This window comes from Neolamprologus multifasciatus, chromosome 11 (genome assembly GCF_963576455.1).
Source record: "Neolamprologus multifasciatus chromosome 11, fNeoMul1.2, whole genome shotgun sequence".
Taxonomy (NCBI): Eukaryota; Metazoa; Chordata; class Actinopteri; order Cichliformes; family Cichlidae; genus Neolamprologus; species Neolamprologus multifasciatus.
The window spans coordinates 11,467,509-11,484,543 of record NC_140449.1 but is presented as its reverse complement, the minus strand read 5'-3'; the positions used below and the strand labels follow the sequence as shown (position 1 = coordinate 11,484,543).

The following is a 17,035-nucleotide window of genomic DNA, read 5'->3' as shown; positions in this document are numbered from 1 at the left end:
AAAGACTCACTTTTGTGCTCCTCACCTATTGCTGTCTCAGCTTAGGTTAGATATTGTTTATTACGAGAATCAGAAATAAAAGCTTTTCATCGCTGCCATGGGAACTACTTTTGGAGAAGCTAAAAGCTGAATGGGTAGTGTAATGTGAAAAGGTGATGCTAGCCAACAGGATGAAAGATGGTGGGACAAAGGCAAACCATCATTATCCTCCCCATGAAATGGTACAGGTCACTCTTTTAATGCATTAAGGTTGGCAAGATGGGCGTAAATGACTGTGCTCTCCCATTGACTCTGAAGATGTAAGCCAACTTCTATCTCTTTATTCTTTCTCTTGTTCTCTCTTGCTCATTCTCCCGGTGCCTCCTTCATCTTTTTGCTCTTCCTTTTCTTTTCCTCCTTACTCTTCATCTCTTTGCAGTCATTTCCTGTGGCGATCTTCCCACTCCTCCTAATGGGAAGAAAATTGGGACCCAAACTACCTTCGGAGCATCAGCCATTTTCAGCTGTAACCCTGGCTATGTTTTAACTGGATCTACAGTTAGAGAGTGTCTCCTGTCTGGCCTTTGGAGTGGAATGGAGACTCAGTGCCTGGGTAAGCCAGGTTTACATGTTGTCTTTAACTTTTTAAGCACATCCTTGACCTAGGTCAAAAACTGCTGGCACTCTGCTTTGGCAGAGTATGAGCTGGGTTTTTTTCTTCTTCTTTTTTTTTATCGGGCAAACATGTCCAGAAAAGAACCAGATGGGGAAGCAGAGGGTGGCTATAATTGCCTCTGTTGCCAAGTGTGTTTGGCAAATAAATGTAAAGCATTAAGACGATATCATTGATGATACCATGTTTGTCATCATGCTGCGACTCAGTGATGCCACTGGAACACATCAGACTGTTTCAGACCTTGTAGAGATTATGAGGTCAAATTTGCTTTTTACTACCAACGATGGTGTATCTGGAAAAATATATTAACTTTGTGAGTCTGTGTGTTAGTCTGTGAAGACGCGGACACCGGAACACAGTAACAGTGCAAGGTGCAACAAATAAATAACTGTAGTTGAGTTCAACAGTTAAAGTTAACCGAGTGATCGATAGATACTCAAGGGATAAATGACAGTGTACAGTGTTGTCTTGAGAAGTCTTGAGTTTCTTTACATTTTGCAATGAAATTGAAAATGGGTGTAGTGATTTAATTAAATATGTAAAACATACATGGGGCAAAAACAGAGATTGTACAATTCTAGTGAGCTTAAAAGTGAATATTTGGTATGATCACCTTTATTCTTCATCATAGTCTGAACTTTCTTAGGCACGTTTTCTTGTCATTTCTTTGAATAGTCTTCAGGAATACTTCTCCGGGCTTCTGATAGCGCTCCACTGTGTGTTTTTCTATCCAGGTGTGCTTTTACTGCATTAGCAGTGTGTTTGTTGATCAGTCGCATTCTGAAAAATTAAGCAGTTTCGAATAGAAAATGCCAAGTAAGGTATACCTAAGCCTTTGCTCTTTGTTTCGTGGCTTCCTGACAGCCACTCCACTACTGAGACCATTTCTGATGAAGGTTTTGCAAACAGTAGAAGGATCAACTCAAGGGCTATATGCAACACTCAGGTCCTTTTTCAGGTCTTGGATTTTTTTCCTGATTTCTTAAGGAGGTGCATTTTTTGCGGGTTTTTGATTAATAGCTTTGGGAATCACTTTATTGGTTGAAAAATACAATCAAACTGTTCTTTTTCACTTTTATTTTTTATAGATTCTGTTAAGGAAATGGGAAGAAATGTTGTGTTTTTCTAACAGACTGCTAGTAACAAGGTGCCTAAAGATGCAATTTAAGATTGGTTCTTTGATAAGTTATGTTATATGTACCCACAACACTGGTTCATCACTTAAGTTTGGTGCTTTTTTTTGGATAAGTCACAGGTCAGTGTTAAATGGATTAAGAAGAAAAAAAAAACCCATCCCACTGAAAATGGTCAGATCCAAGGACTGGGCTGAAAATGTGTCCAAAGTAAAACTTTAAAAGACCTTCAGAAAACCTGGAAAACTACTTGCTCAAGACCACTTCAAACATTACAAGAAACTCTGAGTCTTCAAAAGCAAAATATAAAGATATTAGGTTTGGCTCAGGACTTTTGCACAGCACTGTATTGATGGATTTGTTATGGTGTGATCCCATTAGAAGATGGTCTCTAAGGCATATGTGCAAGCAATTTTATCAAATACCTTTGTTAAAAGTGCTTGGAGCAGGTTTCTGTAGAGTATAAAGTAAATCCTGTCCTTGTGAAACTTGAAACGTGAGAGCAGCTGAAGAGCCACAGCTTCTGTCAAAATGTAAAACACTTGCTAAGCTGCACTAGTAGAATTTGTATGAACAGGGACAGCATGCTATTGCTTAGCTTAGCATGGCTCATCACAGCTCTGTACATTCATTCCTGCCCAACAGCAGAATGTGAATATTTGCCTCACAGATGTATTATATTAGTCAGTTAGCGGCAGAGTTGCAGAGCAGTCTCAGCTCAGCTCAAGATTGGTTCAGTTCATTAGAAGGAGGGCACCTTTAGCTTGTTTAGCGATATGACTGACAGGGTTAACATAGCCAGGGACCTTTCGGGAGTTGCCTACTTCAGCATGATCTTCACAGAATCTGGCTGCTCTCAAATAGAGTGTGATAATAAAATGCTCGGCTGAGCTTCTGGGTGCAGGAGTGAATTAGGGAAATCAGACTCACAGTCAGGGGCAATATCCCAGGTTTTAAGTGGCAATGCAAATCTCAGCAAGATTCCTGCTCTCTGAAAGGGATTTATTGTAGCTGAAAGTAATACGATTATGTGCATGAGCATATTGCGCAGATTTTAAATTTCACATGCGTTTCTCTGTCTACTGTCGATGAGGACAGCAAAGTTATCACTACAAGTGCAGCTGATTATACGAATTTAGAAATGGAAACTCAGAGATAATGAGCTGAAAAATGCTTTCCAAATTCCAATATGTTTAGCTAATACTCTAACTGGTTTTGTTGGACCACAATATAATTCCAAGATCTTTAAAAATACCAAATTAGTCGTGTCGTTTTATGATAGTGTTGTTAAAGTTATTCAAACATGGTAACACAATTAAAATCGTGTTTCCACCCTGCAGCTATCATTTGTCAGTTCAGCGGGAGCCACTTGAGGCTTTTCATTCTCCAACACATACAAATGATAGAAAGTTGAACTCGAGCACTGAAGCACCACATGAATGATTGAGGAAAAGCAAAAACTGAGCCTCGTTATTATCAGAGTTTTATAAATCTCTCTGACTGATGCTGAAGAATCGAATTGGTCTGTCTGAGAAAGATGTGTAAATATTTAATAAACATATTTATTGTATTCTTTTTTCCACCACCCTACAGCCGGTCATTGTGGCGTTCCAGAGCAGATTGTGAATGGACAGGTGATTGGAGAAAACTATGGTTACAGAGACACGGTGGTTTACCAGTGCAACCCTGGATTTAGGCTCATTGGCTCCTCAGTACGAATCTGTCAGCAAGACCACAGCTGGTCTGGACATCTGCCAGTGTGTATCTGTAAGTACTCTAACACAATCTGTAAAGAGAGCAAGGTTTGATTGCAATTAAAAAATATATTTATATATATTTATTTATTTGGGGGTGTAAATCTGAATTCAGATGGACAGGTTTCTTTGCGTTTAATTCACGTGAGTGTCTGACAACACAGCCTCCTGCCTCGGTGTTGATTGCTTGTCGCAGGCATGGCAGGCATTGTTTGCATGAAAATTTGAGCACAATACAGTCAAATGAATAAAACCTTGGTGGATGTGCAGGCAGCTCCTTACAAGCTATCCTACTGTCTATGGTGAAACGTCTCATCGGCTCCTCTGCTGACCCATGTTGTTTAGAAATATGACAGAAGAAGGCGTTCCTGCACAGGGGAAAATAATGCAATGCAATTAAATGAATATTTTATTCTATGTCCATTTGTTTTTTCTCCTTTTTTTAAATAATAAGGATTTAATTTGATTATTTTATAAGGAATAGCAAATATATATATTTGCATGACATGTTTAGCCAAAAACACAATGATTTAATTGTACTGTTGAACACAGATCAATAAATAAAGATTTGCTGTAACATCCTTTAAGATATAACATATTTCTATAAAGTAATAATGCTGTTCCAAAGCTGAGAGTGTCTTACTCCACTTCTTGTTTGGCAAACACTGAAATCAGTCCTTAGTCGATACATAACCTTGTAATTTGTTTCAATCTCTGATTCGCCTATTGATGCTCTAAAATGTGCTGTTTGCCCTTTCACAGTGGAGATCATGTCTTGACTTCTAATTCCCCCGTTGCCCTCCGAGGTTCATTGTATGATAATGACTCTTCTGTGATAGGTGTCACTGTACATGACCTCAATCATTCTTATTGAATTTTCTCTCTCTACCTCATTCTCTGTTTTCCCACCCACTTTGTATTTGTCTCACCTTCTCTCCTTTCCGTTTTCTTTGTAACCCTTCTTTGCTGCCTTTTATTTGTCATTTTCCTCTTTCACGCCTGCTGTTGTCATGTTACCTGGGTGATGTGCTTCAACTCAAGCTGTCACATGCGGCCACCCTGGTAGCCCTATCTATGGCCGCACCACAGGCGATGGCTTCAACTACAATGATGTGGTGCACTTCTCCTGCAACAAAGGTTACACCTTGGAAGGACCCTCCACAGCTCAGTGCCAGGCCAACCGTCAGTGGAGCCACCAGCCGCCAACTTGCAGGGGTAAGGACCAACCACAGAACACCTGCAGCATATACATGCAAAAGAAAATTTCTTAATTTTTTCATAGAACAGAGGCTAGAAGGTTTATCATTTGAACAGGCAGCTGCCAGTAAGCTGAAATGGAATACAGCCTGGTCACACTAGCTTCTGCTGGAGCTTTGTGATTATTCAGGTCTGAAGCAGGGAAAACCATAAGAATTCAGCAGCCAGCAGATGTATCATGATCATTCAGCAATCAGCAGCCAGCTTGCAACAGCACAGGCAATGGGGAAACAAACAGAATGGGTAGAGGAGGAGCTCAGACATCTATTGATCTGAATGAGAGCAGATCCTACCTGCTCCGCTCTCTGGGCAGAGCATTAGGCGGCAACATCTGGAGCCTAAGCCTCTGAGCAAAAAAAAAGAAGAGAAACAGCAATAATGAGCTTACAGCAGAATGTATGGAAAGAGGACTATAATTGGGAAATTGTTTCTACGGTTTTACAGCTAGTTTCTCCCCGCGCTGCAGGGAGAGATTATTTTGAAGGCAAGAAAGCTCAGACCGCAATCAGTGGGAGAGATCTTATTGGGTGTGTCAGGTGACGGTTGTTTTTTTGTTTTGTTTTTTGTTTGTTTTTTTAAGTTGTGACCAATTGTAGTTTGCCTGTGTTAGGCTCATTAGCAATGTGTTCTGCTTCCAAGAAGAATCTTTGTTTTGGTGTAAATAGGTACTAAATGGTGTAAACTAGTTTAAAAATTCACAGAAAAGAAGATAGAAAACAGATCATGAGTTCATCAAATTAGAGAAATGCATCTAAGTAGTATCCACTGCTGTTTTAATTGGTCTCCTACCTAGTGGACCAAAACTAGATTTGCCAGACTTTGCCCATTTAAAAATACCTCTCCTCTTGGCATGCTTTTTGTTGGCAATTAGATATGAAGAGCCACAGTTTTCATTACTCCTGGCACTGCAGAGATGGAACTGGTGAAAGATAGAGTGAGATGATATTAAATTGTCATGACTCCCTTTGTCAAAATCCGCTTGTTTGTTTCCACTAAAAATTTCTCACATTATGCCAGCTTTGTCGCATTTGCATTATTGATTAACCTTGATGTTGCTTTGAACTTAATTTCACCCTCGTCTACATTCAGTTGAGTGAACCGTCTTGTCAGCATTGCTGTTTATTGACAATGCCAAATATAGTCTGTGCTCTCTTGTTTTCATGTTTGCAGAACAAACAGAAAAAGCCAGTGATTAGGTCACATCAACAGTTCTATTATTAACTCGCATGTGAGCATACTGAGAGGCAGTGATTACGGAAACCAGGCTCCAACCAAAAGACAAAAAGACTTCACGTCTTCCAGAAGCATCCCAAGTGATGAGACCTGGGAAGAGTTAAACTGCTGCAAAATAAGAGTGTGTTGATGTAACACTCAGTGACATGTTAAAGTAAAATAGATGTTTATGAAATACGGCTCGCACTCACAGCATTTGTGACCAGATCCAATATAGGGAAAAGAACCAGGAAACACATTACACATTCATCTATGACAAAACCGTCACTGTGAATTAGCTGTATAAAGTGTGGTATTATAGTTTAATTAAGAATGACTGCATGTTATAATTCATCTCCTGCAGTGCGTTGGCATGACTATACACATCTCAGTGCCATAGCAACCACATGTACAGAGATCATACATATTCAAGATGGAGATGTTGCCAAGAAATGAATATTAACTTTGGCTTATGTAAATATTACAGTCTTCAAAAGATGTGCATCCAAAGATTATTTACATGATCTTTGAAAAAGGATCATTAAAGGATGTGTATGAAAAGTTTGCCAGGAGCCATTACTACATGATTACAGCACACTTATGATGAAAAGAATAAAGATTATAAATTGAATCCATAAACAGGCGTAATACGATTTCACTCAGGGTAACAGGAGTATTTGGAAAGGGCAAAATGCCCTTTTTTCAACATTTAGTTCAACAAGTATTTATTCAGCTATGCAGCTCCAACGGTGATTTGGCTGAAATTATCTTGGCTGAAATATCCTTGAAGCAATAAAAATTAATTGGACTGCTATCAATATTCGGCTGTCTGCGTTCTTCCATTATGAACAGTCTGCTTGAAGAAAGAAGCAGGGCATGACTACATTTCTCTGTTTTTTTTTCTTGCAGTGGTTAACTGCACGGATCCAGGTATTCCTGCCAACTCGATCCGGGAAAGTAAGATTGAGCACGGTAACTTCACATTCGGGAGCGTCGTCTTCTACGATTGCAACCCTGGATATTACCTCTTCGGCTCCTCAGTGCTCACCTGCCAGCCGGTGGGCCAGTGGGACAAACCATTACCGGAATGCATTGGTAAAGTGGCATGTTTTAAAGTATAAAGTCATTTAATTATTGAAATTATAATTAAGGATCTTTTTCTGTATTTCACACTAATTCCTTTGGGGTTCCGTGAGGAAGGCCATATGGTGTAAAAACCTACCAAATCAAATACACGGAGTTACCCACTGTGGTGACCCCTTGTGAATAAGGCCACAGCCAAGAGTAACTTCTGTATTTAATGTGAAACTTTATAAACATATAGAGAAAAGATGAGTTTTTTCAGCTAAGTGTGCCCAATTTTATCTGTGTTCCCTCTTGCTTCTTAGAGTTTTGATAGTTTAAGTTGCTAAACAGTGTGATTGTGAGCATCTGTGTAATGTGGGATGCCCTAGTGGCTTATGGTTATGGCACACTGTGCCTGACTGAGAAATTGAGAAGCTGTCACAGGGCCAGTTGTTCAGGCAATAGTTAATGTTCCCTCAAAACCAAGCACTTAAATTGCAGCAACTACCATCTATATACTGTAGGGGTTATCCCAGGTTGTAATGTGGCTCTCAAACACCTGGTTCATCATGCACTCTGTTTCTGCACGAGGCTGCCAGCAGTAATAGAATAGAATAGAGAATAGAATAATCCTTTAATTGTCCCACAAGGGGAAATTTGGTTGTAACAGCAGCCAAAAAGACACATATACAAACAAACAGTACACAGGACACGGAACAGAAACATACACAATTTTTCTTACATATTTACATTAAGGACAATGGTTACTATAAACAGAGTACTGTACAGTTATTAAATTAAATAAAAATAACTACAGGTAAGAGGCAAACCAGGTTGTAGTGCGAATCGGTTAATTAACTTATTGCAGTTACAGCATTGATGTAAAAATCTATGTTTGTCGACCTATTTCTAGCGAAATTATCTAAAGTAAACCTCCACATTTTCCACACAGGCTCAAAAAGCACTTCATTTCATGGTAGAGAGATGACGCGCAGCATTTATTTTATCAAACAGAATAGTAATTAAAGAGATACACAGGAGTGTCTCTCTCAAATGTTTATTCACTGCTCCAGGCATCAGTGACTTTGTTACAAAATTAGCTTTGCAAAACTGCAGAATCTTACTTTGCATTATGAGACTAAGCTGATTAAATGACAGCTCCTACAAACAAGCATAAAGGTCAGAAGAAGAAAAAAGTAGCAGAGAAAGTGATAAAGCAGGTTTTAGGCTTCAAATCCATACAGTGAGAATTTTATATGAAGTGTGTCCGCTCTGTTACACTGCACCGGGAATTTTTATTCAATTGGGTTTGTGCCTCATTATGCACATTAAATCTGAAATAAAATAATAGATGATATAATAAAGTGTCAAGTCTCACCTGTAATTTCAGTGCTTCAATATTGAAAGAAGTGTTTGAAAGAGATAGCCACAGATGCGTAGTGCGCTGATTGCAACAATTCAAAAATAAGTGGATAAGTGGTCAGTAATTTTTCTTGGGTGCTGTATGTCTCAGAGTTGAACTACCATTCTGTTGAGGTGGATGTATTTTTTAGTATAAGGGGGAAAAAAGGTGATCATTCAAGTAAAGAAGGTAGAGAAGCTCATAATAGCCAGCCAATAATCCTGAAAATGGATCGGCCAGTTACAGGTACATCCAGAAAAGTGAGTAGTCACAAGAATACTACAAAATGGCAAAGAACCTATTAGACCAAGGAGTACAATTCTTTTGAATAACCAGAAAACCATTTGTCCTGCATGAGCAGAGCCTCAGAGGATTGAAATTCAAAGCTCTAGTAAGTCTGAAAAACAGAAATACCAGGTTGTAGTTGGCAAACATTTAGAGTAGAAACTGGAAGAGAAACTGGTGGAAAACGTTTTGTGAACTGATGAAACAAAAGTACACCTCTATGAAAATGAGAGAAAGGGGAAAGAAAATTTCTTGTAGTCTTTGGAATAAGCATACTGGCATTTATTAATATTTATGGTAGAACCAACAGGATAAATCCCAAGGTATAAAAAAGCTTTCTGTGTGCTTCAATTTAGCCAGTTGCTTAAAAACTCAGAAAAATGTAATCTTTCAGCAAAGCAAATATGCATAGCTGTTAAGGGAAGGTGAAGATGAGAAATATCCGATTGTCTGAGTCAATCACCTGGTCTCAGCCTGATTGATTTGCAGTCTGCTTCCTGAGGACCACAACAAAAGGGAGCTGCAGAAAAAGTCCTGGAAAAAACATCACTAGAGAATACACAACGTTGTTCTCTGGTTATGGTCAGACTATTACATACACTCATCACAATTTCTTTCAACTGCTCATTTTCCAGTACGGGATGATTGTCCAGATCTTCAATGACTTTAAAAAATAAGAATTTGGTGCAGAATTTTTGATGCATTTTGGATGTTTTCTAATCCACATAGCATAAAAGTATACATACAGGCTCAAATAAATACATACACTCACTTAAATCTTAAAGTTATGCTAAAAGCTAAACAAAATCTTATCTTGCCAAGGCCTTTTAACTTATTGTTAGTGGTTATTGACTACATTTAGTAGTTTGTCTTTGGCAGCATAAGAATGGTCAGACGAGACAAAGAAGGAGGTATTTGACCAGAATGACAAATACCTCCTAGACGAGTAAAGGTGAGACTTTCTAATCTGAGAACACTGTAGTAGGTACTTTGGGGTTGTTATGCTGCCACTGGTACTGGTACATTGCACAAAGTGCAGTTACTCAACTTCACCTCAAAGCAACAGCTAGGCTCTTTAAAAGTAGACATAGTTTGGTGTTTTCCTCAACCACAAGCCACATCTGTGCTATGAAAGTCATGAACCTTTCCAGTTCTGCAAAGAAGAGTGGTCAAACATCCAGCCACATTTATACCAGAAGCTTATTGATAGCTAACAAGAGCTTCTGGTCAAAGTGCAACTTGCTAAAGGAATTTAAACCAAATATGGAATATACATACTTGAACGTGTATGCATACTTTTACCCTGTGTGGATTAGAAAACATCCTAAATAAATTCAAACTTGCACACCCAATTTTGGTTTTTAAAGTCATTATGTATGTATACTGTACAACCATCCCACCCTGGAAAAACAACAGCTCAAAGAAATCATTCAAAGCACATAATTAAAATTACTGCAATATTCACGCCTGTGATGAATGTATGTAAACTTCTGAGCACCACTGTATATCAAAGCATTTGACTTCATTTGTATAATTCAAACTCTTTCTTTCAGTGTTTATGTTGTATGAACTTAAACCTGGCATTTTAACTTGGTATCATTTATCTCTTTCAAATTGATTATCTTGTAGCATAAAGAGCTCAAACAACAAACACATCTGTAACTGTCCCAGTACTCACAGTGTGTCTGTGCATCAAATCACTTTTAGATGAAAAATGATTACGACAGTACAGAAAGCAAATAAATTTCTCTTTTACACACCAAGGCACATTAATCTACTCAGACTGCATTTTCAACACAAGCTTCTCTGAACTCCTTGTAGATTAGAAATCAAAGAAGTGTCCTGGACTAGCTGCTGCTTCTGACAGGGCGTCATTCATGTCCGGCTGTGTCACAATGATACATTGCATGTGCATCATCCACCTCAGCTCACTAGATATTTTGATATTTCAATGAAATGGTAAATAATGCAGTCAAAATGGTTCCTCTTCTATTAAACTGTTTCTCATAAAATAGTTTAAAAAAAAATTTTTTTTTAAAGAATCCCACTGGCACTGGTAATCGTGTGAATAGTGATTTCATCAGGTGTGTTGAGGCATGCAACAAAAATCCACCCATCCATTTTTTCATGCTAATAATTGCCCTTCTCCTCCCTCTCTATCATGCAGAAGTGGACTGTGGTCATCCAGGTGTACCTCCGCATGCAGTCATGAGTGGGGAGAAGTTTACATTTGGATCCACAGTGCGCTACTCATGCCTTGGAGACCACCAGCTAATAGGAGACTCATCACTCGCCTGTCAACTGAATGGACACTGGAGTGGTCCGCTGCCCCACTGCTCAGGTACACAGATACACAGAAATTTAGGTGTGCATATAAACAGAGGCAGTCCTGAACACATTCAAGCTATAAAACAATAAAAGTCTGGCTTTTTTACTTTGCCTTGAGAATTTTAAATCAGTATTTGGGTATTTTCGTTTATTTTGTAAATTCCTTTTAATCTCTGTCCTTTCATTTGTATTTCTAAATTAATGGAAAGTGATGTGATTTAAAGGTTTCATTTAAACACTTTTTCCACACTTAACCTTTTGTGATATCCACACAAGAGGTTAAGTGTGGTTTTGGTTTGATTTGTGGAGCTTTGAGATATCTCTAGAATATCTCAACATGCTCCAGTATGATAGAGTTTAATGGAATTGTGTTTGTGGTGAAAAATTCAGCATCTTTTTTTTTTTTTTTTACAGAAGAAATGTCCAGTTCTCTGAATAATGGCACAGACTACTGTTAAATAGCATAAATTGAATTTGTCAATGCTAGAAGCAACACACACATAATTTAGTTCAATTTATTAATCGGGTTTTAAGACAAATTAAACCAAAACTGTCTGTATTTGTGGAATAGTGCAAGACGTAGATGAAACAAGAGATAAGACTGCATTTTATTTGAAACCTACCAGATTATTCAAATTAATACAGCAACACAATGTCGAAAGGTTTTAGTGTGCTAGTATTAATGGGATATTGGGTCAGATATCAGCCAAGTGAGCCAATTATTGCCCACAAATTAAGACCCTGTGGAGCTCTTACTGGATTTAATGTACATTTGCTCATTATTGCGAACAATTTTCCCATCTACTCAAAGCAGTATTTCACTTTTAGAGCAGGCACTCCTGTTTATCTGACATATCTGAATTTCGCTGATGAAGACCAGAAAAAGTACTCAGAGCCAGATTAGTGCCAAACCATAGCCCTTACCTATCGTTTCTCTTCATGATCAGGATGTATATATTTGCACCTAAACCAAAGAATTTGGCAACGCAATTGTTGCTTCCTGCTGAGACACTCAAATTGAGTGAGCGATATCACCCTTGACAAAACCTCTCTTTTTTTGCACAACTTTGTTTACTATGTTCAGTACATTAGGCTCGTGAATCTCCCCTTGATGTTTTCTGAAAACTGTAAAAAAAGAGAGAGAGAGGCTTATAGCATGTCTGCAGAACTTCAAACTTCCCCCTTAATCCCCCCTGAGCACTTTCCTCTCATCACACTTAAGCATTCCTGACCATTTAAGTGGATTCTCTTTACTGAATGTTCACTTTCTTTGCTCAACTCACTGACCCAGAAGTAATATTTGTAAGCAGACTTGTGTGGCGGTTATTTTTTCCCACTTCTTTCAATGGGAGTGTGAACTCTCTACTTACCTTATACTTATATTCTATTTGCTCAGACAGTTGAGAAGTACTGAGGCAATACAGACGTTAGATTCTTAGGGAAGAGCGCAGATGCACAAGGAAGCACAGTCTTAAATTTATCCCACATAGTTTTCATTTCATTATTTCATTGCAAAATAAAACAGAGAAAACAAATGCACAAAGGTTTAGTCTTTCTTGGAACCTACATTTTCTTGTGAAACCAATAAAGCATATAATTGTACTGTTATTGGTTTTACAAAGCTAGATAATGATTCCAGGTATTTTTATTTTTATTGCCTGTCACCTAGATTTTAAAAGCAGTTTGGCGTTTGATGGCAAGGCAATTTGATCAGCATGAGCTCAAATAGGGTTAACCCTAACCCTCTCTAACATTACTCTAAAATTCCTGTTTTTATCAGAGGAAACCTAGTTTTATACACTGCATTATTCTTGGCTAAATAAATTAAACATTTAACCGCCAGTCTTGTTTTTTTGTTTTTTTATTTAACTTGTCATAAACATAATCAACATCAACTCATGAAAAATTTGATCACTGAAGCCAAAATTAGGTCTGTTCCTGACTATCTATAATGTCGTTGTCAAGTGCATTGCTGTTAAGCGAGTAAATATCTGGAGAAACTTCTGCAGACCAACAGTCCTGGGCCACAACAACCAGATAATTCAATTGGAAATAAGAAACCTTTAGTTTACTGTAACCCAAGAAGTTAAAGGAGAAATATGGTCACAAAATATGGACTTTCCTTGTATATACTTAGATTACAAAATGCAGATTAAATAACTTTGTGCTGAAACACATTTTGTATTAATATAGCAGATGCTGCTTAAACGTAAAGGGGTACTTCTTTCAAACCAAATACATTTGTGATCAAAAATGATCTTGAATCATCTCTGGGAACTTATTTGTGCAGTTAAAAAGAAAAACCTTGAGGATCCCGTATTCAGCAAGTGAAAATAAAATAAACAATAAAAGGTGAATCAAATGGACCATTACGGCAAAGCTGGGATGGTCAATTTGGTAAAGTAAATCCGTTGGGCATCTTTCTTCATTTATTGTCTTTCTTTAGACAATAATTCTGATGGCAAAAGAGCCAAACGGGACAGGCAAAAAAAGAAAAAAAAAGAAAAAAAAAAGAAAACCTTGGGGAGCTACTACTCAACACCACTTTAAAAAAATATATAAGAAAATCTGGTTCCTCAGAAGCAAAATATTAAGAAAAGAGAAATGGCTCAAGACTTTGACATAGTACTGCACCGGTGTCACTGGAAGGAAAATAGCCACAGAATCCTCCTTGCATAACTGTGGTTATTGAGGCCAGGCAACTCAATCTTTGCGTCACTTAAACATATAAACTTGCCATTCGAAGGCTTTTTCTTGGACCCCTTTAAAGGCGTTGGTTTTAACTGTTAAGTAAATTTGGCATGAATGTCATCACCACATGATGGTCTGTGTGGCTGCCTGTTTTGGTGCCTGCATGAACTCATCTGCAGAGAATTTACATTACAATGTATCATCTACACATGCACCCAGGTGCTGCATTGACTACTCACCTGTTGGGTCTCTGTCTGTCTCTGTGTCCACAAATAGGTGTAACCTAGACTTTAGTCCACATTTTAGCAGCATCAGCACAATGCTTTATCCTACACAGTTTAAGCACTTTGTTCATGGATATGAGGTATACAATTTAGAATCGCCAATTAACCTGACATGTCTTTGGACTGACACTGTGGGAGGAAGTTAGAGTACCTGGAGGACATCCACACGTGCAAAATCTACACAGAAATCCCCAGGTATGCACCTACAGGTCTTCTTGTATATTCTTTGGACACACTTTACAAGATCACTAACAAAAGGCATTGATAAGTTTCAAGACATTTATTGAAATTTCAGACCCATCCTTCCATTTTCTTCCACATCATGGGTGGGCAGGTCACAGAATTAAAGATAGAGACAGAGGAGCATCCGCACTCACATTGACACCCATTGTGACTTTAGAATCACCAAATAATCTGACATGTGTCTGGACTGTGCAAGGTAGCCAGAGTAAGTGGAGGAAACCCACACAGGCACAGAAAGGACAAACAAACAAACTTCACACGGTAAGGCCCCAGTCTGGCCTTAAACCAGGAACCTTTTTGCTGTGAGCCGTCGGTGCTAACCACTGTTCCACTATGCTGTGGCAGTATTTTTCAGGACTTAGCAAAGGGCCTGCACTCACCCATACATTATACAACTGTTTAACTGATTATAGCTGGAATATGAAATACTGAATATAAAAGTGGCTGCAAGAGACATTCCTGACATGTGTAAATTTACATCACTAACACAAACTAAGAGGATAAGTTTGACAAGCTTGTTAAGTTTCAAGAAATCTTCAAACTTTTAAACTAAACAGTTGGATGTGTGCATACTATTAAAATTTATGTATACTTTTTTTTTTAAAGAATTCAGCCATTTTATCTTTTTTTTCCCACTCTGACAGATGTATGCAGTGCAGTCACTCAGGCCCAGAAAAAGAACAGATGAAACCTTCATATCTCTAACGAATCCCTAATGTGGACTGACAAGCAGAACTATAACCTATAGGTGCAGTATCTAAATACAGACTCGAGCAGGAAACTGTGACACTCAGAACTCGGATTATGTTGATACAGATCGGGAAGGCTTCGTTCTATCACGTTGTCACATAGTATTATATGTAACTGCAGCAGAGCTCCTAATTAACTATGAAAACTGCAGCTTATAATGGGAAGAATGTACCATTGTAGATCACTAGCTCATCATTAGGAGGCTTGATGAATTTAGACCTGGCAGTAAACATCTGTTCCAGCTGTAGCAGAAACGGGAACAACAACACAGCTGGAGCTCGGTTGTTGCCTACAGGAAGTGAAGTTGCGAAGCACCAAATGCCTGCAGAGTTTTAAATCAGTGCAAGTGTACACTTTAGCACCTAGTTTTAACTGGCACATCAGCCTAAAGAATTGTCAGACTTACTACAACCATGTTATCTATCTAGAAAATGTTAATCTGTGTTTAAATGTTTCTCTCGCTCTCTTTTTTTTTTTTTCCAAGTCCCTGCATGATGTCTCGTCCTTTTACTCTAAGCTCCTGCTTTGTTGATGGCCATATTTGTTTACAGAAAGGTTGCTACATTGTCTAGAGATAGCTTTATCAGTGCTATGGAAATACCACATTATCATTCTCAGAGAGTATTCATCGCCAGTAGCAACAAAATAAGTATAACTATAAATTAATCAGAAGTCCAGCCCAGCGTCAGCAGCGGTTCTCATCCATGCGCATGTCTATGCATCTATCCTTCCGCTCTCATCTGCCCTCTCTTGTTAATTAGTACGATGGGTCTTAAAACCTCTTGCCAGTCCATTCCCCTTTTGTCCTAGTCTGTTGCATGGCTGAGTTGAAGGCCTTATTATTTCCTCACAAAGGGAGCCTGGTGAACGGACATTAACTCCCGATTCAAACCAAATCCACCACCATCCCAATTAGTAAGATTATAGCTGTCACAGTGCATGCCGAGTCAGCCTGCCTCACCTAACCAGAGGAGACTAATGAAGTACCGACAGCTGCTGTGAGCCATATATACACACCCACACACACATAGAGAGACACATACGCACGACATTGGCATGCGCGATATGCATGCATATTCTGAACTTGCATGCAGAGATGAGAACAAGTACAAGCACTCACATGTATGCCGTAATGGCACACATATATATGGAATGACATACACATTCATGGCCAAACGCAAACTTATCTTCTCCAGCCGTGGGCCCCTTGACCTGACAAATGCAGTTTGTGCACATTTGAGCAGTGGGATGTGTGTAGAAGATATGAGCTTTGTGTTTGTGCAGCGAGGCTTTGTCAACAAGTCCAGTATTACTGCAGCTGTTTGCTGCTGTGTAAACGGAGAACAGCTGCAATCAAGCAGGCAGTGATGCACGGGGTGTGTGCACAGCTCAAGGAACAGGATCTTAAAGCCAATAAATATAAATCCATCAGAGAGATCATCTATCTGTCTATCTATCCTTCTATCAATTTAAATGTCTGTTTCTATAAATCTGCATCTCTCTGTTTGTTATTCCTCTGAAGCCAAACATTTGACTTTTTTTTCTATCTTCAACTCCTTTCTGTGAGAGAATGGAGCAGCAGCAACAATAGAAGTGGCAGTTAGTGTTATGTGCTTCTTTCCTTTGGTCTGATGGATGTCTCTAGTAAATACAAAACTACCCCACCAAAGACTCCATCCTAAAAAATGCACCACTCAGCTAGGCTTGCTCTTCATCGCAACGTAAAATCTTCAGCAGTGATGTCACTGCCCTGATTCCATACCTGGCATCTCTCTCTCATTTCCGATGGCTTAGAAGGAGAACACGTCCTATTTCTTTCAGCCGACAGAGACGAGACTAATGGAAACATAAAGGGAATTAGTGAGAGAGACAGCAACTTTTTTTATGATTTAATTCACTGACATGCATGATAGGTGGTGTGAGGTGGTGACACTGAAAGTACTGTATGTTCCTCCACAGAACAAAGGACAGAAGGT

The 17,035-nt window shown here is 38.7% G+C and overlaps 1 protein-coding gene across 6 annotated transcripts in view; it reads left to right on the top strand.

Moving 5' to 3' along the window:
• Positions 1–17,035, top strand: part of LOC146507873 (CUB and sushi domain-containing protein 3-like) — a 147,736-nt gene that overhangs the window by 94,092 nt on the left and 36,609 nt on the right. For all 6 annotated transcript variants that reach the window (XR_014876682.1, XR_014876681.1, XM_085176331.1 and 3 more), the window contains 5 exons: positions 419–592; positions 3,382–3,555; positions 4,584–4,757; positions 6,921–7,106; positions 10,931–11,104. Coding sequence is in view for 4 of the 6 variants with exons in the window: in XM_085176331.1 (XP_085032457.1) it covers positions 419–592; positions 3,382–3,555; positions 4,584–4,757; positions 6,921–7,106; positions 10,931–11,104 (882 nt within the window). In the remaining 2 variants the exon portion in view is untranslated. The remainder of the gene's footprint in view (positions 1–418; positions 593–3,381; positions 3,556–4,583; positions 4,758–6,920; positions 7,107–10,930; positions 11,105–17,035) is intronic.